This window comes from Crocodylus porosus, unplaced genomic scaffold (genome assembly GCF_001723895.1).
Source record: "Crocodylus porosus isolate Cpor-Errol unplaced genomic scaffold, CroPor_comp1, whole genome shotgun sequence".
NCBI classification, from domain to species: Eukaryota; Metazoa; Chordata; order Crocodylia; family Crocodylidae; genus Crocodylus; species Crocodylus porosus.
In genome coordinates this window covers 142,660,374-142,682,784 of record NW_017728886.1, presented here as the reverse complement: position 1 = coordinate 142,682,784, position 22,411 = coordinate 142,660,374, and the positions used below count along the sequence as shown (strand labels likewise).

Sequence of the window (22,411 nt, the reverse complement as noted above, 5' to 3'; positions counted from 1 at the left end):
TTATATGGTATTTGTTTCCCTTTATCCCTTTTAATTTGCTGACTTTTAAGTTTGGTCTGGTCTTTATATTGTTGAATAAAGGAATAAGTTTTTGTTTTTTGTTCAAACTGAGTTATTTATTGTTTGTTTATTTATGGTTATTTATGGTTTCAAGGAAAGGAAAAAAACCCCTATTGAGTGGAATTTAAACCTTAAGATACAATTAAATATATAAAGAGAAACTTCACTTTTTTTTCTCATATGTTAAAAATAACTAGTTTTGTTAAAGTGGTAATATGGTCCTTTGATAGAATATTTCAGGTAACTGAATTAAAATAGTACTGGTTACATATTTCCCTTGACATCCTAAAAAGCATCATGCACTTGAATTGTAAAGGGGAGATATCAGCCTGTACCAAGTACTATAGCATCATTGTTTTCCCTTGAACAAGAAATGGCTTCTCTTGGCTTGGCACATAAAATGAAGAAACTGTCTGTTTCAGATGTTCTCTCCTGAAATCTTGAACACTGGTTGACACAGTTAGCAAGAAGAGTGTACTAAACCCTTCTTGTTCTCACCACTGGAATGATGAATGATTTCTATTTATTTCCACATTCAGGGCTTGTAGTTACAAAAATGATTAGCAGTGACTTACTGTGATGATATTTTCGGTCTTTCCATCTTTAAAGAAGGTTTGAAACTGTGTCCATCTAATCCTTGCAACATCTCTGTGAGGTAAGCAGTATTCTTCCAACTTACTGATGTCAAAAAAAGGAATTGACAAATCATTTTATATATGAACTTAAGGATGCAGGGTACCTCTTTACTTCTTTGTACTTGCAAAGCCTGAGGATGGCAGTCTCCTTAGGGCTGTTATTCACTTCCTACACATATGGGCAAGCAGAGGAATGAGTGAAGTCTGACTCCATCTCACTAACTTCCTGGCCACCACAGGTGTACAGGGGGAAATAGTCTGTGCCTAGTTTAGGATACACCACAGTTACATTCTGTTCCTTGTGAAGGCTTACTCCAAGTCACAATCTAGACCCAAGTGATTAGATGACTTGCACGGTGTCACTGAAAGATGGTGTTAGCACTGAAATAGTCCCTAGGAATACTGTCCTCCGAGGTATAGATTTCATACACTGTGGATCATATAGCATTTTCCTATGAATGCTAGGTCAAAAAATATACACACAGTGGTCTACAGAGAATTATATGTAATGTGTTATTGTGGTTTTACGCTTGAGGGTAATGGCAGGTTCAAAGAAAATGCTTATATTTAAATGGCCATTAGACCTTTTAAAACTCATGAATAAGATTTACTCTCATCTTGTCCTTGTAGTCTTTTCAGCTGACTCTAGTTGTATAATAAACCTTCATTCCATCAGTGCTACTTTTGACTATAATATTTAGGTTAAACTGTAATACCTCATTACATTAGGATGTGCAATACACAATCGACAGAGCAGTCATCTGAACTGTATAATCTGAATACAGTAAAAAGGTTAAGTGAGATGGAACAGTAATATACTCTAATTTACAATATAAGCAGAACAAGTAAAAATATTGCTCTCCTCCAATTGCCTTTTCCCTCTGCTTCTGCTGTGCCTGTATGACTGGCTTGGTAAATAAGGTGAACTAAAAAATAAAAATCTTGCCTCTTGGAAGCTCATAAAATTACACTAGAAAAAAGTTTTCTGACATTTGATCCACACAGACTGCAGTCATTAGACAATTGGAACTGGTAGAATAGAGAATCCTTTCACAGAGCTGTGGATATATAGAAAGAAATAACCACTTCACATATTTCAATGCTGTTTCTGGAAATGAAAAAGGCAACATATTAAGAGTCTTTGTCACTGTCCACAGCGCCGTACATATCAGCCAGTTTTTTAAACCGAGGCCCCCAGTCGCTGAGATAATCATAGTCTTGATCTCCATCTGTAGTCGCCGACTCCAAGGAGCTGAGGGACTCGGCAACGGAGCCATTACCTTCATATGCGTAGGTAGCTAAAGAGTCATATGGGGGTGCAGTGGGGTCTATATCATTTTCCTTTAACCTTTGGTTAATGAAATCTCTGACATCAGTGTTATCTCGTACTGCTGCAGTCCGGCGTGGCATAAAAAGTGTTTCTGGCACGATGTCTCTGCGTAATTTATTGTCTTCTATGGCTTCAGGGTTTCTCAGCGTACCAATATCAAAAGCTTGGGTATCTTCTTCTCCGCCACCTTCATCATTGTAACTGACAATGTTGTCTCTGATGTCCTCTTTGGAAATAATCAAAGGTTCTTTCTTTCGCTGCCGCCTCAGAGCTGCAAACAACACCACTGTAACTGGAAATAAAAATAAAATAGAGGAAAGGGGGTCAAAGGTAACCCATCAGTCAATTAAACCTTGTGCTGCTTGAACTCTAAGTTTTAGGAGTCTTTCCACAAAACTGCAAATTCAAATTATTGATTTTCAGATTGTACCATGTCTGCCTATGATCATGCTGGGAGTGGGATACATATGAGAAAAAAGGTGATTTCAAGCATACAGGAAGCCATTCAGTGCAGTGTTTTATCAGTAGCTGCATTTTTATCCTGAGTTACATAGGAACTCCTCTAAAAAATAAAAAAGCATCCCCCACCCCTCAGAAAAGAAAAAGTATTGGGATATTGAGTGTTAATTATTTTGTGTACCTGAAATACTATCAGAATTGTGCTAATGGCATAGTTAGTAGATCCTGAATTATGATGAACAGTTAGCAAAGTTGCATATCAAACTTTACTTTTCCATGAAATACTTTCTGTTCCTGGAAGCAGAAGCCAGTTTTGAATGTGTTTCTGTGATGGAAGCCCATAGAGTTATCTGAGCACAGGGAAGATGTGGTTGTGATGTAGTTATTACTGGACAGTCCTATTAACAAAAACATTCTTACAAAAGTAAACAATTGTCACTAACTGAGGATTTTGTTCCGTATATCTAACTTTAAAGATGATTTAATCATCAAAACACGTGAGGTTTCTTAACCATTTTTTCCTTCCCCTTAATTTTTAAGAGTGTGATGTTTCTTTTATTTGTTGAAGGTGTTGTATTTATAGCCAAGATTCTGCCAAAAGCACTTCATTAAACATGCGCCCATGTACAGCTTCATTAATGACACTGGAGCTCCAGATGGGTAGAAGGGTTCATGCTCATAGAACTGATTTTTAGATCAGGGTCTAGGCTAACTAATAAGTAAAATACCATTGCCTTTGGTTTCTTTTCTGGATTCCAGTTATTTTTTTTTCCTTAAAATAAATGACTATTTACCACTGAATGGCATTAACAAGATCAATGTGGTGCTGTACTGTAATTATGCAGTACTTCCTGTAAATCCCAGCAATGGATCAGGACTCCATTGTACTACACACTGTACAGGAAAAAAAATATGTATGATGATTTATGTGACTACCTTCATAATAACTTGTTAAATAGTAGTAACAAATATTCTATTTTATTTTCACCCAAAAATGCTTTTCCAGGCCTGACCCTACAAATATTACTGGACTTAAATGGGATGCCTTGTGGTATATTCTAACATTTCAAAGCTTTTTTTTTTTTTGTAAAAAATCTCTTATGGCAGGCAACTTCCAAATTCTACATAGATAGAGAGCTGGATGGCTGTTGCAGTCTGCTCCTGTGCATGCAAAGTACCCATTAAAGCCAGTGACAAGTTTATGTGCCTAAAACATAGCTTTCCATAAAGTTCTTATTCTTGCAGTGTCCTTCTATTTTAATTGATAAAAGTCAGGAAATCATCTTCAGAGGTGATCTGAGATGTGATGGCTTGGTAAATGAAGTGAAGACAAATAGGAGGGTCAGTCTTGATGATGATGAATTATTCATTTTCTAGTTATCTCCCTAAAGGTTTTAACCCAACTAGACATTTTCTGTGTTTATTGTACAAGCACGGAATAAAGGAAGTTCCTATCCTAGGGAGAGCTGTCAGAATCTATAGAAGGGGAAGCTGGTGTTTGAGGAAAGATACAGATCTTTGTGGAGGAAACCCAAGAGGATTTGAAAACAGAGAAGCCAGTTTTGAACATGTTCCTGAGATGTGAGAGCCAATACAGTTATCTGAGCACAGAGAAGATGTGGTCTTGATGTGGACTGTCCATGGAACTGATACTAGATAGTCCTGTTAACAAAAATGTTCATATAAAAATAAATGCTAAAATGGTACTTTCATGAATAACAGCTAATATCAAGTGTGTTTTATTCAAAGGGCTTTGATTTCAATTAAAAATATAAAAATGCTGTGTAAAACTCAAACTACAGTCTTCTTATATCTACATCAACTTTTGCCACTATCTGTGAGTTTCCAAAAAGCAATCTGGACCTTCTCAGATTCTAAATTTGGGCACTATTTCCTACCACTAAACACTGAAATCAGAAAATTATAGAGTATTGTTAATTGAAAATCTGCTTACACTGCATGGCGACATGAGCAATAACTGACGTAAAGTGCTACTTAGAAAAGGGAATCAGTTATTTCCAATTGACACTAAACAGGAAATCGTTTAATGTCAGATTGATATTAATGAGCACAGCTGTACTGAACTCATGCAAAATGGTTTGCAGCACTGGACTTTTTTGTGGTGGTAAGTGGCTTCAACCCTTAAAGACAAAGACAACAGGCTTTAAAAGCTGACTGCAATTCCATGTGAATTGCAAGCTTCCCTGTCATTTTTGGAATTTACCCTGAGTACACGCAGTGCATATCTGTGCAGACCATTACCCTTTTTAATAAAAAAAACTCCTGTCCAGATCTGAGTGCAACATATCCCTAAGACTAGCTAGGGACTCCCACCCTTTGTATCTACTGATTCTGGAAGGAGAGCAAGCCACATCCTTTTGAAAGGCATACTATTTGACCCAACTCAGTATGTTCTTCCAGCACAGAAGGAGGTGAATCTATATCAGTGCTCCCCATATGCCAAAATAATGCCAATGCTAATGCAAATACCTTGCACCTGGTATGGTCATTTACATTATTCAGAATGGTAACATTCAGATCACGTTATACAAGAAGGAAATTTACAAAACACTTTTCACAAACAAGCCTATGAACTTCACTTCATCAACCTCCTAAACACAAAAAACCATGGACTAAATATAGACATTGAATTTATGACGCATTATAACCTGCCTGACATCCAAGTCTCCAGGTATCTCTTCACTATTTACCTCCTACATTCATCCCCCTTCCGCACCTCCAACTCCCACAGCCTATCTCTCACCCACTGACTCTTCAATTTACGTCTTCACTGACTGGCTTTCTTGCCTGCATACCAGCCTCTGGCTTCTTTACTACTCGTTCCATCCAGGAAGAGCACATATCAGCTGTGGATGCTTCCTCAGCCTGACAAATGTTTTTAAACCCAACAGCTTGCTAAGAAAATTTTTCCAACTATTTCGTTGGTCTAATAAGAGATATGAGATTTACACAAAGAAGCCTGCCTTACATTATTCAGTCGCTTTGTTGAAAGAAAAACAAATGTAGATTATTTCTCTGTTACATAACAATGAAAGAAATAAATCCCCAAAGTGTCTCTGGCATGTAATGCTTATCCTTTCTCCAATCTCTCTTCTCATAAAAGAAACACCTCTAGGTCACTTACCTAGTAATATAATGATGCAGAGGAGAATGGCAATCAAAGCTCCTGTGCTAAGTCCAGTGGGATGGATTAATGCTTCTGCATTACATGACAGCATCTTCCCCCGATGGTCACAGGCACACACTCGGATAGTCACTGTTTCTGTGCTGCTCTGGATAGGGTAGTCATTGTCTGATATTACCACAGGCAGGAGGTACATACTCATTTCATGCCGGCTATATCTGTTTTTTCGGGTGAAGATCCCTGCTGTGTTGTCTGAAAATGCAAATGGAGTGTTAAAGGACTACTAGTCCGAAAGCTGAAAACAGACAATAAACTAAAACCTTCCTAGGAATTCACCTCTATTGTCCTGTAGCGTGAAGTTTGAACTACTGGCTGCTTCAGAAGCCAGGGAGAATGAAAACTGGTGTCCACCGAATGAGTCGTCCTTATCAACAGCACTTAGGGTCTGTATCAGCTAAAACAACAACAAAATTATCTAACAACAGAAAAACAGAAAACTATAGGCCTTATTCTTATTTCCACTAAGGCCATCTACTCTAGCAGTCTAAAGAATATCTTATTTATTTAGGACAAAAAATTATTTTTTCTTCCACTTTAAGATCCAGGATGCTGCCAGAGTACCTTTAAATCAAAAGTGGGCTCTGTGTCCTGTTCACAGTGTTTCTAAAAATTATGTAATTATATTAGTCCTTCCGTCTTCTAATGGAATGAAGATGTGAAAGTTTTGTTTTGAAAATCCTGTGAAATCCAAGGGGTCACACTTGTGATGTAAATGTCATCTGTCCAAAGTGTGTGGAAAACTCCTAATAACAACCAGCTGCAGAAGTGAAGGGTGAGATAGTCAAAGTTGAGTTGAGTATTCATCGACATAAATTCCATTTAATAGGAAATGTGTGGCAGAATCTCCTAGAATAGCTGCTGCTTTGAACCATCAGATAACAGGACTTGAAGGACTACAGCATGGGGCTACCTTTAAGTGCTCTTAGGAAGAGATGAAGGAAATGCTGTGGTATATAGATGCAAAATCCCATACTCAAGGGAAGAGACAGGGAAGTGAATCAGGAATAACAAGACAGAGGACAAAAAGAAATTACATTTAACTATGTAAAACACAGCATTGCATTAGCTACAAGAATGCTAACTATAATCAGATACGACGCAGTCACTGTTTAATTTAATTTTGTGACACTGACAGCTCGTTACAGCACGAAATATGCTTCCTGATGAAGTGGTGCAAGAATAATGCCTAAACTGAATCCATTTTTAATTTTTCCTATTATGGAGTGCAAACAATCAACGCACCTGTTCTGCCTTTGCATTTTCACAGACGAAGGTCTCGTAAAACATAGCGAACTCTGGGGCATTGTCATTTACATCCAAAACCTTAATGAACACAGGGACACGGCTGCTTTGCTTTGGGTTGTCTGTAATGATAAAAAGGGATAAAAACAATACACTTCCTGACAGAGTTGTGGGAAAGAAAAGGATAGATTTAAGGGCTAAGTCCTTCAATACTTTACTGTAAGATAAAAAATATACAGTACTTCTGCAAGATGCTCTATTGACTTAAATAAAACTATGAGGTTGATCTTATGCAGACTTATGCATCTAAGTAAATTTATTCAGGTCCTGTGTGTGGACTACTTGTATGAATAAGGATGACTAGAAGTGGACACAAACTGGTAAAGCACTTTAAGCATAAAAAGTTATTATCTGTTGCTGTTATTAGAGAAGCTTTCTGACCTTTTGTGGATTGATCTTTGGTTGCTGCTGCTCTAGAGCTGACACTAAATGCATCATCGAAAGAACATAAGCCCCATGTAATAAGTTACTTCTCCCAAAGGAGTTCTATGAAGTCAGGGAAAAAAAAGGATGGACTAAAGTTTACTTGAAAATGTTTTGAGTTTCTACTATTTATGAAATTCAGTTTACTGCTTAAAAGTAGGTAAAAGCAATTAGGAAAATTATTGTGGTTTTGAGTCGACTTCTAAAACTGAAAAAAGACAGACTTATATTCTTTTGATGTATATAATTTAAAAATAAAACCAAAAATAGTCCCAAAACACAACTTATTTGAGTGAAAACAACATCACAACCTACAGGCTGACAATTATTTTATTGGTTTCTTTCCAGTTTCAAAATTGGCTTTAATAGGTTTGAATTACCCTCCATGTTACTATTTTTTACTGATTAGTAACAAATCATGAATGATATTCAAAGGCCAAATTATTCTAATAATAGTGGTGGATAAAAGATAACAACTGTTGAGGCTTTTATTTATTTAAAATCATTCACTGGAATAATTTTTCTAGAGTTGGGATTTTATTTTAACTTACCATACTTAATTATTCAGAATGTATGTATGGTATAGACTAGAATAGACAAAAGTCCACACAAGAATAAAGATATAAATTTCATATCTGTGCAATTGGCAATATCCAAGAGTCAAACTTAAATGTGCAGTTACTACTCATATTACATGTTTTTTGGTACAAACACAAGTTTTTGGGGGGGGGGTTTTGTTTAACTAACTGTGATTCCAAAACTTCTAAAATATCAGTATAGTAAATAGGAGAACTTCCATCAAAATATATCATTTGCAGTCACAAACAAATCTTTTTTAAGGATCTATCTAGCAGGAAATGTAGGCTCCAATATATTTATGCAGACTTCAAGCCTTATTGCTCTTTCTTTTCTCCCTCAGAACCATTTCCATTAATGAATAAGAGTTGACTAATTTCTCCTTGCTGTCACTTAACTGTTATTGGGCTCTCCAGCAAGAAGCAGACAGCTCCCTCTTCCTGTAAACAACCCTCCTTAGTTACGCATGTGGTTTCTGTCAAGTCACAGATGGAAATCCTAAATTTCTTCTGATCATGGCCTTGAAGTTCTTTCTGAAGTGCAAAATCCAGCCTGCCCTTTTTAATTCAAGGGTAGAGAGTTTGTTTGATTTAAAGCACTTCAAAGTTCCATTAAGAAGGTAGAATGATCAGCTGTAAATTGGAAGGTGTGGGTCCTATTTGCAATGATACAAGTTCTCTTGGTAGAGTCACTGCTGTCCCAAGTGAAACCACAAGCATATAGATATTCAAATTTTTTTTCCCAGTGTAAAAATAGCCACTCCAGGGCTTGGGACAGAAATTACATAAACTGGTATTAGTGATTCAAATCTGTAACACAACAAAAGTCCAGTGCATGTAAACTGCTTTCAATATGGCTAAAACAGTTTACGATAAACCTGGACAGATCTTGTATCAGACTTAACTGATTTAGGTTAAATTATTTTATTGAATTTTTGTCCCAGATCCTCTCCAGAACTCATAGTCCCTCAGCATCCCAGGATGCTCCTCCCCCATGAATCTCCTTGGGCTAGCTGTGGTCCAGACTGGCCCAGGAGGTGTGCTCTAGAGTGTCCCCCCCCACAAAGCTTCTGGCCTGATCCACTGCAGGCATATGGCTACATTTCCAGAATCAAAAAGTGAATGTTTGTTCACTTGCTTATTGGTGAACTTGTTTATCAGCTTAAATTAACCTGTGAAGGCTGAATCAATACAGCCTGGGGCTTTTTGATGGTCCGTACTTAGCCCAGGAAAAAAATAACTTGAGGACAAACAGAATTCAGCCACTCCTGGGAGAATTTCTTCTGAGAGGTTAAATATCTATATATGTTGTGGCTTCTCTGAGGAGGGTACAAAGTCCTCCAGCTTCACCTCTCTTCACCCCTCACTCCCAGGAAGACAATATGTTGCTCCTCTCAGGGAGCAACTCATGCCCCCTTCACGATCTCCATATTATGCTGCAGGTAAACACAGGCTGACCATGGGCAGTCTGGGTCAGCCAGTCGGCTGCCCTATGCACTGAAGACATCTGTCACCAGGCACGCTAAGGAAGCCTTCAGAGCAAGCTGAGATTTTGTGCACAAGGCTCTCCATGTTGTTTTACAGTGTCAATACTGCAACCTCTCTGCTTTTCAGGGCCTCAGCATTTGAATGTCTGTACATACAGGTCTGGGTAAGTTTTTCTACCAGGTGAAGACACTTAGAAGAATTCTCCCAGATAATCTGACTCTGTGTGTAGCCTTTTTCTGTGACTTCAGATAAGTTATTAATGTCTGATGTTTCAAAAACTTAGATATTTAGAGTATTAATTGAGATGCCCAGAGCCTGAGCCTGAAGCTGCTACCAACTTTACTTGGAGATGTGTATGTGGTGTGCTTTGAAAAACAGGCCTAAAGCAAGCGTCTCAAGAGAAACACTGAAAAATGGAAGTGCCCCAAGTCTGGGCATGCCTATATTGTTTCCATACAGCACTTAGGACACCATTATGAATCATGTGCTGCCACTCACTCCCTCTCCACCCTGTACCATATGTTGAAGAAATGAAATGTATCTGTTGTTAGTAGCACCCAGCATGAGCCAGTAGACAAGCCTGAGATTGAGGACCAGAAGGTGATACTGCGTGCACTCTGTGTGAATGTCAAACAACAGTTACATTACATTAGCATGCATGGAGTGGGCATGCTGTGCTTCACTACAGTGCTCTCATGAATGGCTGGAGGTACTGTAACCTTAGTGCTTATTTTATATATTTGTCAAAATTACTCTGTTTCTCAATTTTGTTTCCAGTGGATGACAATATTCACCATTGTAATATGCTTTTATTTACAAGCTTTCTGTTTTATGGTTATTATTGTTAAAGGCAGTACACTTCAGTGATATGTGCTTTCATATTCTAATATTCAATATTTTCTTTAGTGTAGGAAAATGACATGCATATAAAATTTAATGGAGTGGTTCAGCATTGAGAGCAATTGCTGATTTGCTCAAGCTTGTGTGGAAGGGAGAGGGGGGTCAGAGCTAAGCTTTCATTTAGTTCAGTTTAGCCTAGCTTGGGCCAGAAGAAATATGCGTCATCTTATGACAGAAATTAGTCTGGGACAATGATACCATCCAGCCTGGAAGTGTGACTTGTGAAGACGTTTGCTGCTATCATACAAAATTTAGCCTAGCAAAGATGGATCCTATCCTAGGCAAAGCCTTGCTTTTGACTGGAAAAATTTAGTCAAAAGGACAAAGTTGCTTGAGGCGGATGATGAAGTAAACTTAGCAGCTTGGAAACTCAGTCTAGACAAAGGCTTTTTTTAATTTTGAATTTACTTTAGTTGGGGATAAATTGTTATTGAGCTACTCTAAGAATTTCTGTACTGTGTAGTAATTCAGTTCCTACACAACCTACATTTTTACAAAAGGTATATTTCCCACTTTTTCAAAATATTTTTAGTTGTGTTTTTTTTTAAGTTCTTTCTTATGCAGAGTATTTGAGTCTACAACAAACAATTCGGCCACAGCAGACCACTGTGGGAGAACTTCAGAAGATTCAAAAGGAATATGAATAGGGAGGCTCAACTGGCAAAAGTATTTTGTATCCTGCAAGATTTCTGTAAGCACTGTTTTATGTAAATTTCAGCTCATGACTATCCTTTAGTATCCTATCCCACTACGATAGTCAAGCTGTGTTATATCAGGTAATTTTCATTTTAAAAGAGGCCTGATACAGAATAAAGAAGAGAAAGAGTGGAGAATTCATTATCTTCTTTTGTATCTTAAGGGTTGAATGACCTGCTGTATATCCACACACCTTCCACATACCTATGAGAAAATAGGACCTAGAATTATCTCATACCAAGTTTTTAAAAAGGAGTGCCCTGAGACTCTCTACCAGCATCCAAACTATTGAACATTTTTATAACATATTACCCTAATATATCCATTGTACTATGCCACAAAATCATATCCAACCCAATATAGGGGGAGGCAAGGCCAAAGAAATTATTAGAACTGCACCCACTCATGCCAGTGTTTTCAGCATGCCTCGAAATGAAGATGAGAGAGGTCTCTGTTGTAGTTAATATGTAATTAGAGGGGATTTTTTGTTGATGATACCTAACTAACATAAGCCTTGTATATCTTCTGGGATATATTGCTCCTAAAACAACTAATTTCATCATCAGGTGGACTCCTAAGTGTGCTTGTAAATTAGGAAGGAAAGCAATGTTTTATTAGCCATGGCTGGGAATTTCAAAGGAGATTAAGGGAGTTAGATACCTAATTCCCACTGATTTTTAATTTAATTTGGGTACCTAACTCTACTTCACTGTACTTGAAAATTCCCAAGCTGCACAATACGGTTGGATTTAGCCATTTGTGACTTGTGTGCTGTATACAACATTTTAAGTCAGCATATTGTATCCTAATTAAACAACAGCTAGGAGCATTTTTCCTGTCTGATTGATTTGGAAACACAATAGTGTCAAGTTTCTTCCTGTTTAGATATGAAAATAATCTCTTTGTAAATTGTGAGCCTAGAAAAAAGAAAAACACAGAGCATCTTTTTCAGTGTTTCCCCTTCTTGATTAGTATTGAGCAGGTCCATCCATATAGCCTGACATCTTACCAGCCATCCTTTACACACTCTCAGGCAGAAGCCTAAATTCATTACATCAGGAATAGTGGTGGTATTTAGGTTTGACTTACTGATCTCTGCTGCTATTATTGTAATGTTGTGCCACAGCACTGTTTCCCGGTCGAGGGGTTTTGAAGTAAATATTGAACCGTTTCCAGAATTGATGTTGAATACTCTGTCCATATCAGTATGCCGATCTACAGAATACCTGAAAATACAGAGATAGTGTTTAGAAAAGAGTTTTCAGTTTAATATCTGTTTTTAAACAATTTCCTAAGACTAAACAACATACAGCTAGTAAGTCAGTTGCCTAATTTTTAGTACAGACTTTGGCATCTTGATATATTCCTACAAAGAACTCTGTTCTGCGCTGTTGAGTAATGACATATTGGAGGGTTTGATTTAGAAGGTGGGGCGCTGTTACTGAATAAATGAATTGCTGCATAATTTACATACTTTTGAGAAGCATCAAAGATTTGCCTTTTAGTGAAAAATGTGGAGTCTGCATCTTGAAAGATATGACATTTATTTTAAGGCTGAGTTGAGTTTCCCATTACAAATCCCTCTTCTCATGGTTTGATATCTCAGCTCTGCCCAATCTGTTTTGATATAAAATTTGGCAGCTCAGGTGCAATTTTTCTTTCACCCCAGTGGTATTGGGTTTTGGAAAAGTAAAATAAAAAAAAAACGCACAAAACTGAGATCAGTATAGCTGATTTATCGCTCCATGGCTAATACTATGTAAAAGTGTGTTGTAGCATATTAAAGTGTAATTTAACTTGTTCTTCTCTGCTTCATAATATCTAGAGATGGATCTGAACACTAATAAGGTTTGAGGAACCTCAGAATCTAAATATGGATTTTTATTTCTTATCTGACCTCTCTCTCTCTCTTATGCTGAGCTAAATCTGAACTTTAAAGCCAAATAGCTCCAATTCTTGGAAGGAGTTTTGATAACAAGATTCAAATGTGGTTACTTAACTCTATACATTGCTAAAATAGAATTGCCACATAATAAAGATAGGGTGTAAATACTCTTCCCGTATTGAGAGAGAAGAATTAGATTCTTGCTCTGGGTTTAATTGTGAGCTAATCTGCATGTCTGGAGCATACATAAGGCTTTGCTTACTCTCCTCTGTGATTTCCTTGCAGGTCATAACAATGTGGAGGAGAAGCAACCACTGCTGTGTTCCTATGCTGGAGAGTTGGTAAGGAGAGGAAAAAGCAGTGCCTGGTGGAGCCCACATGCTGAGGGAAGAAAGCTGCACCAGAAATATGACTGAAGATTACTTCCCTGAGAGAGCAAAGGTAAAAGGAGGAACTGCCTTGATTTAATTTCTGCTCTATTCCTAGGGTAGCTTAACTAGGTGCTTGCTGCCCATTACTCAGGACATGTTCAAGGTGCCAGTCCAGCTGATGTGTGAACTTCTCATTTATCTCAGCAGAAAATCCAAACACAAAGAAAGAGCAGAATGAAAGAGTCCAGTTCAACCATGTGAGTCTGAGGGGAAAAGTTGTTGCCTCATGGCTTATACTGAGTCTGAAAAGCCAAAAATAGTCTGACACTCGCATGAACTTGTGCATGATTTACTATTTGGTAATTTTTTATCATGGAAAAAGATAATGTAGACCTATCTCTTGATCTGCTGTTTAATACACATCTGATTTTTAGCTTGCCTTATCTTTTGAGTCCAAGCCAAAAACCATGCAGTGATTATTACATTCCAATTCTTGAAAAAAAGGTGAAACGGATATTTAAACGTATAGGCCAGATTAAGGTAAAAACAGCCAGCTGTAAGTAAACTAAAGCATACCCCCTCTTTCCCCTTGTTCCCTGGTGGCTGATTTGACAGTCCATTATATGGTTACTGTTACCTGAGCAATCACAGAAATGCCTCTTCAATTCCAGGAGCAAGTTAGTGGCATAATCATACCATATTTCACAGTGTGTAAGTTGAGGGTTGAACTGCAAAAAATATACCCTTATATTTCCACCTCAACACTGTATCAATATTTCAGCTGGACCCTGTGCCAGCATCCTACCACATGGGGAGGTGGTGTGCTGGAGGGCTCTGGGGAAATTGGATAGGGCCCCTGGGGCCTCGGGCAGCACAAGGCCTGGGGGGCGCTGCCACTGCAGAGGGAAGGACTGACCTCCACCCCCCCAGCAGCTCCGGGGCTGCCTAGCCTGCCAGCACCTCACTGCCCAGCCACAAGAGAGGCAAACAGGCTCCACCAAAACAGGATTGGGCCCTCATCACTTATGCCTTCAGCGGCTCCTGCAGCCCACAGAACGCCTGGCACTGCCTGGGAAGGGGCTGTCTTGCTCCATGGGCAGTGTTCAGGGAAGGAGTGGCAGGAGATGGCAGCAGGGATGGCATATGAGGTGCTGAAAGCCCAGACAGCACCCGCCTCCCCCCTGCTAATGCCCAACACTGCTAGCTGCCCCCCTGCCCTGCCTGACATCCCGTGCTGGCCATGGAACAAGGGGGCCACTTCCCAGATGGTGCCAGGCACTGTGGGCTGCAGGAGCCGTATGAAGGCAGAAGTGGTGAGGGGCTCAATCATGCTCTTGGCAGAGCCAGCTTGCCTGTCCCATTGCCAGAAGATGAGCTGTCACTGGTCTGTACACCCTATGAGCTGCAGGAGAGGGCAGTCCTTTCTCCCACGGTGGCAACACCCACTGGACCGGGTTGGGCAGGCTGCCAGGGGGCAGGTGTTGCCCAAGCTTGGAAGTGCCCTATCCAACTCTCTCACAAGCTTGTCTGGGCTTCCAGCACCTCACACGCCTTTCCTGCCACCTTCTCCTGCTGTCACAGTACCCAGCCACCTTCCTTCCACACCCCCCACCCCAGCTAGGCAGGGTTAACTTATACACGGGATCTATGAAAATCCTAATGTTTTTGAGCGAAAATATGGTGTTGACTTATAATTCGTACACTTGTACACCGTAAAATACAGTACTTGCTTTTGAGAGTGCCACTGTGTTCCCTAGCTCGGTGCAGGAGAGTGTGTAGTACGTAGTTGTAGAATTGCTTCAAACTTTTCCACTCAGCAGTTTTCCATCAGAAAAATGGAATATTGTCACAGTTCAAAAGTTTTATGAAAACCCTTTGACTTACACTCGGGAACATGCTAAGTCTTTTATCTGAAATGTTTTGGAATTTCTAAGCTTTGGAAGCTTAGATTTTTCATTCCTGGTTGGAACAAAGCCAAATTTGGAATATCAGCCTCTTCAATGAAATTGAATTTCTCTTTTCCAGTCAGCTCTAGTAACACTTATGCCTTTACACAGCAAGCTATTTAGGTATGTGTCTAGCTTTAATAGTCCATTATTATATATATATATTTATCATGTGATTGCTTATGGTTAAAATTAGGGGTTGTTGAATTGGGGAGATAGTGCCTTGAGATGCCATGGTCATTTACTCTGGAAAAGTCTCACAATTTAATTCTGCATGTGATGAATCACCCTTTCCTTGAGCTTTTTTAAACCTTATCACAGCTATAACATTGAAGTTTCCTTGTTAAAAATATTTATTATTTAAGAATGCAAGTTGTCATGTGTCTCTGTAAACATTAGGTCATCTGTACAGCACAAAGTTAAACTCAATAAAGCAATACAAGTGAACAGAATCTTGATGCAGTATTAATTTTGTTTTTTCATATTCCAGAGTACAGTTAAAAGCATATTCTAATTATATTATTAACCCTGGCCTAGAAGAATAATTTTAATAAGATACATTGTAATTTCTGTCTCTCCATTTATATAATCCCAAGTCTCTTTTCATCAAGACCTGCTAATTATGTTGAACTAATGGCGATTCTGACTTAATGGATAGCCTACCAAGAATTAAGCAGACAACATCAAACTCATTTTTACATTTCTTTAATGAAATTACTGGTGCATATATGTCAGTATTCTGGACTTTATCCCTTTCCAACCCTGTGAAATTGAGAAACTAGGAAGTTAATAATATATATATATATATCTCTTTCTGCACAGAATATAAGAAAGAGAAGTTAATACATGCAAGTATGTCGTCAGTAAAATACACAAACAAAATTAAGTCTTACATTTGCTTGAAGATCATTTTCTTTTGGGATTCTGTAGATAAATCAAATCACAGCAGGGAGGTAGTTCCAATGAATGATGAACTACATTATGCCACTGAGGAATTAACGCAGCAAAACAAGCCAACTAGATAGTTCAAAAGGATCTAATACACAATATAATATTGCCAAAAGAAGCATAATTTTTCTTTTCTTTTTTTTTAATGTGGGAAAAGATTCAGAGATTCAAAATATTTCCTCTGTTTATATTAAATGCAAGCATTTCACAAGATTTTTTTTTTCACTATCACAATTGGATAACTATTCATCACTATATTTATGTGAGCTGTTTTTTTTATATTTGTTTATCTATACACCTATCAGCTGTATAATGTACCCTTTCTTACTGCTATTTTACAGTTAATAAACCTTTTCTGTAAGGTCTGGACTGAAGAAATGCAGCTTCACTGATATGTAACTGGTGATCAATTCACTCATGGCTATGGCAGATATTTCAGCAAAGTCTACGTCTTAACCTTCTCCATTCATGCATTGCAATATTCAGCAGCCTGCTGTTTAATGCAACCACAAGTCAAGGAGATTTGTGGGTCAGGAAGGGACATATTTGTGAATTGTTCATAATGTAATTTCATAATGATATTGTAAAGGATTCTTTAACAGAAGATCAAAGTGACTTCCATCTACAAGAGTTAGGGCTCAGCTTATTTAAAAAGAAAAATCCCCACTCGAGAAGAAAAATGGAAAGTTTTCATGGTACCATTAAGTATCTAAAGATTTTATCTCTTACTGTCAAGTTAAATTGACAAGTGAATGTCATGTCATACATATACAGTAAGTGACAAGTCATACATATATGGTCTAATTGCATAATTCCCCAAGCTCAGAGTGAAAATCAGATCTAGCATTTACAAGTGTAATGGAAAAAAATCACCCTGTCAAGAAGACGTAGCCTCTACCTGTCCTCCTAATGCTGGGAGATGCCCAAGAGAGAAGCACCATAAAAGCCCATTTAAGAATCCATTTTGTTGGAGACCTACATCTCATTGGTTCCTTACTTGGCTTCCTTTCTTCCCTCTTGTTCCTTTCCCTGCTAAATCATACTAACCACTGTCAACCACTCTGTAATTTTAAGTGGTTCCCTTTAAAATTACTACTCACTGTCATATTTGAATATAATATCACCAGGACTGGATTCTTTGCTGGTATGAGATTATTTCCTTAGTATAGGTTGTGTTCCATCTGTTATGTAAGGGTGATATCATAAGTTGGTTTACATGGCTTTGGTCAAAATACAAAATCCAATCAAGTCTTTATAAAAAATACCAATTAGCTATGCCAGCATGTCAATTAGTGTGATACACGACATGAGCACTATTCAATACCATTCCATCATCATACAGTTAACTGAAGAAAGATTATTTTTTTGTAGAGTGTTTGTTTTCTGGTTTTGCTTTGTCATCTTGTTCTTAGAAGAAATTGTAGTATATGGTCTATGGCAGAAAACTATTTTCATAGTTAAAATAAAGAAAAGGAAGCCATCTTGACATTAGATTATTGTAATCTGACACTAGGTTATTATTTTACTCTACTTCTATTACAGTATTTGTTATTTTATTGTAAGAACACTTAGAAGATCTAGTTGATGGACCAGGACAGCACTGTGCTGTACAAGGGTGTGGTCTCTGCCAGAAGAGTTTAGTATCAGTGAAATAGCAATGAAAATATTTACCTATTTCATATGGTGGGATTTGATGTTAACACTTGTTTTCTCTAAAACACCTTGAGATACCTTAGTGGAAGATAGTTGGTGAAGAGGAAAGTATTAAAGGTAAGCTTTTATTTTATATACTCTGTCTTTTTTCAACCTTCCTCTTTTTTAGCCTCATTTCTCCATATTTTAGGCAAGCTTTCAGTGCTCCCACCCAAAAATTCTGTAAAATCAAGCATTACTTTATTTTTATACTGCTGATAATTTCTTACTACAGCAAGTAACTACATAGCATATTTCTCATTTCCTTTTCCTAATTCTTGGTCTGTTGTAATGCATTGATTAAAGTGATTCATTTATTCTAAATTTTTTACCTGTGCTGCTCCAAAAACCTGGAGTAATCAAGCAGGTTTCTTTTGTTTGTTTCTTTTGGGTTTTTTTTCTTACTATACAGGGCTTTTCTTAGAAAGATCTACACAACACAGCAGGGTTGTTTATATTCCTGCATATCACTTGTGAAGTCATTTAAAACAGGGACTCGGCTTTAATTACTCGGAACTTCAAATTGCCTTTAAGAATAGATAAGTGCCTAGTGACATACATAATTTACAAAGTCTGTGAGCTGGATTGTACTCTCATTTGCACCAGTGAGTAATTCCATTGAAGTCAGTGGAGTTATACCAGTCCCAATGAGATCAGAGTCAGTAGGTGTATACATATATCTAAGTTGGTAAACATAGCAGTTATCTTTTAAAAAATCAGTTCTTCCATCTTAAAACTGGGAAATGTGACGCCGGTATTTTTTAAAGCTTTTCCATGCACTAACTAATGTACTTAATGTCTATAGAGTAATGAAATAATGCTAAATGCAAAAATATTTGAAATGCAAATCAACTTGTATAATACACATGCACAAACACTCTTGTGTATATATTTAACTTATGCAATACATAAGCATATATGCATGTATCTAAAAATGATTTCATTGTTAAAGACAATGGAGGGGGGTTGTGTGCAGGTGCCTGAATATAGACAAAAATAAAGCATGAGAAAGATAAGAGTATGAGCTGAAATGGTGTATGCTTACTTGACAGGATTCTTGGCACCATCAGGATCTTGAGCTGACACTGTTCCTATAACGCTGTTTATCTGAGCATCTTCTTTAACTTCTATTATGTATGCTGGTCTGCTGAACACTGGTGGCTCGTCCACATCCTCCACCAAAATTCTAACTGTAGCAGAGTCCTTGAATGGCCCCAAGTAGAGGAATCGTGGTTCTACATGAGTATTGGTAGCTTCCACTTTCAGAGTATACAGCCTTTTCTTTTCAAAATCTAAAGCCTTGGAAAGTAAATGAGTTGCAAGACACTAATCAGTGAGAAGTTTCTGGGGACTGACCATTTAAAACTAATTTAAGTAGCATCTTGACATGCCAAATGAACTGGTGATGTGTTGGAGGGGTCTTTGTGAGCTAATAGGAACCCCTAATAAATAAGATAGGGAGGATTGGCATAGATAAGATTATCCTGATGCTGAGGGAATAGGGGTGGCCAGCTTGCTCTACGCATGCCACAAGAGGCCCAGGAAGCCTCTGTGTGTTGCACCCAGCAGATTGGCAAGGGGACAGGCAGCACAGTGGCAGATAGGACAGGGAGCAGAAAGCAGAGCAGCAAATCAGGCAAGAAGTGGATTGCAGGAAGCAGACAGCAAAACAGAAGATTAGGCAAGGAGCAAAAAACTACAGCAGCAGATTGGGCATGGAAAGGAGACTGGAGAGGCACACAGGGAGAGTGCAGGGCTAGTCTGTGACATGCCTGCCAAAAAAGTTGCCCCGACTGTAATAGGGAACTTGAATTTACAAGAGAGGACATCTACTAATGTGGCTTATACTGAGCAAATGGCTTCACTGGCAGTGTACCAGATTTTGCCAACTGTCAAGGTATTTCCAAAACAAATCCAGAAGACAAATGTGCATGACCCCAACACAAACATGGGCACAGGCACAGGAAAAGCCTTCAGCTTTGTGGGCTGGATCCAGCGGCTCTGTGGGCCAGATAAGGCCTAAGGGTTATATATGTCCCTGAGGCCACTGGCACACATTACAGTTATCATGTGATTTAGGTGGTAAACATAAATAATTTGGTGTGCCATAAATAGAAAAAATGCTACGTGTGGCCAAGTTACAGCATAATAAAATGGCAAACCACCCACAAAGATATTCAGAACTTATTTGTGACTTGTTTATATGGCTCCATAAATTGAATATGTAGCACAGCAGGACCCAGGGCTGTCCTAGGGCTGAGGCCTACAATCAGATGATTGTCAGCCCCTGCCCTGGACAACCCAGGTCTGGAACTGACTTGGGGTTGGCGGGGAGCCCTGGGTCTAGAACAGAGCTGACCCCTAGTCTGGATGGTTGATCACATTAGTGTAGTTAAGGCATACCATTTTCTGTGGTTGGAATAGTCTCAACATATTTATTGCCTGCCCCATTTGCCCTTAGTCCTCTAGGCCCCAGAATGAAGGATTGTGTCATTACAGGAGATACTTTTTTAGTTATGAGATATCCATTCTTGAAAACAAATATTGTCATAGTGTCCAAAGTAAGTTAGAGGGGAGGTAACCATTAAAGTATTGTGTTGTGATAGAGTATGACTACATCAAATGATCCTCATGCCCTTTTGTAAGGAAAGAAGGAGCAACTTTTTGGATTGAGCATACAAGCATACTTTGAGCAACTTAGGCAGGCAGCAGTCACCACAGCAACAGTGACAGCAAAGTTGGTGTCAGAAGCAGACAAATAACATGAACAGAAATAGAGTGATATCATGATTGTACCCTAGAAGGCATTTCTTAAAGAACAAATAATGATGGGTGTTGTACTGATATCAACAAGCAAAGTGCATGTTTTGAAAATCTACACAGTGTCTATTTCATGTTGACTAAACTTGAACTGACGGACGTTGATATCTGTAACCTTATCGAGCTTGCCTGATAACGCACTGTAAACAAGATTTCTTAAAACCCTTTTTGACAGCCAAAGTGCAAGCTAGTAGATGATGCCTACTGTGATCTAATAAGGCACCGTGATTTAAAAAAAACAGCAAATGTACACTGATGGGCTCCATTATAAATACAACCTACAAGTATTTGTCTGTTTGCTTGGAGATGCTATTGAATATATAATTAACACCTTCTGAAGGTTCAAAAAATAATTTTTAGCAGGTAAAAAATTATACAGGACACAGGGACACTAGTGAGGGAGTAGGGATAGCCAACTTGCTCTATGCATGCCACAAGAGGCCCAAGAAGCCTCTGTGTGTTACACCCAGCAGATTGGTAACGGGACAGGCAGCACAGTGGTAGACAGGACAGGGAGCAGAAAGCAGAGCAGCAAATCAGGTTATTGGTTAACACAGTGCCTTCAAATAAGCAGAGCCAATCTTTTTATACCCACATTAAAGATGGGATCCAGAGCTGAAGGGCATGTCTCCCGTCATTGTTATGAACATGTTCAAGAAGTAAAAATTATTTATATATTTTGAAGCCTATTCTTCTCCACGGACTATATGCCTCCACCTAACCCCCATTCAAAGTATATATGCTGTATGTGGGAACAAGGTGAGGTGAAATCCTTGCCGAGTAAAAGAGGCTTTGTACAAGGTATGTGGAGGAAATTCCTTGCAAGTCATGTGCAAATGACAGCCATGCAATATCTAGTATAGACTATATATTGTATAAGGCTTGTTATAGCCCAGTAAAGGTTTATAAACACCAAACACCACCAAAGTTTATTAAAATGCATACCTTTTTGACAGTTATAATTCCTTCCTGTGTGTCTTTGTCAGTGATGATCCCAAACATGTCTGATCCATCCCCCTCGGTAATGCTATATTCAATCTTGGCATTTTCACCCACATCAGCATCGTTAGCTTTTATCTTACCAATCGGTGAGTCAGGTAAGGCAGACTCAGGTGTTTTGAATTGATATGTGCCTACAAGAAATGAGAAGGCAACTTTACTTTACCAGAATGATGCTATTTTGGAGGCCACATATAAATACTGAATTTCTTTGCCACCTACAGACAGCAGCAATATTTTGAGCAGTAGATTTAAGAAGCTGCTATATTGACAAGACTTTAGTGAAAAATAAACCTTGTCCTATGTCTTAGTTTTATAACAACAAACTAAAATTAATTTATTTCTTGACAAATTTCCACTATGCCATGACAAAAACTTATGGCTCTTTCTGGGCAGCATCTGGGATCCCATTTGGCCAGATTAAGATGGAATACAAAAAACCTCTAGATTGTCAAAAGAGGAACAAAATAGACAGACATGCCAATGGCCAATGTCACTTTGTGGCATTATAGCAAAATCCAACCAAACTGCTTATGATTAGTGTGCTGTATTTCATTCTTTGCCCCTCATAAAACAGCTGCTTCAGGAGTTTCAGCAGTTTTGATAATGCCTAGTTACATGAACATTAACAGTAAGAGATACTAATGCCCAGAGATATGTAATTAAATCACTGGGGC

General features: G+C 38.3%; 1 protein-coding gene across 2 annotated transcripts in view; it reads right to left on the bottom strand.

Moving 5' to 3' along the window:
* Window positions 1–236: 236 nt before the first annotated feature.
* Window positions 237–22,411, bottom strand: part of LOC109314717 (cadherin-6) — a 127,343-nt gene continuing 105,168 nt past the window's right edge. For both annotated transcript variants that reach the window (XM_019542027.1, XM_019542035.1), the window contains 7 exons: window positions 21,681–21,868; window positions 18,961–19,214; window positions 12,163–12,299; window positions 6,932–7,053; window positions 5,966–6,083; window positions 5,630–5,881; window positions 237–2,317 (listed from right to left, as the gene is read on the bottom strand). In XM_019542027.1, the coding sequence (XP_019397572.1) occupies window positions 1,827–2,317; window positions 5,630–5,881; window positions 5,966–6,083; window positions 6,932–7,053; window positions 12,163–12,299; window positions 18,961–19,214; window positions 21,681–21,868 (1,562 nt within the window). In that variant the 3' untranslated portion in view covers window positions 237–1,826. The remainder of the gene's footprint in view (window positions 2,318–5,629; window positions 5,882–5,965; window positions 6,084–6,931; window positions 7,054–12,162; window positions 12,300–18,960; window positions 19,215–21,680; window positions 21,869–22,411) is intronic.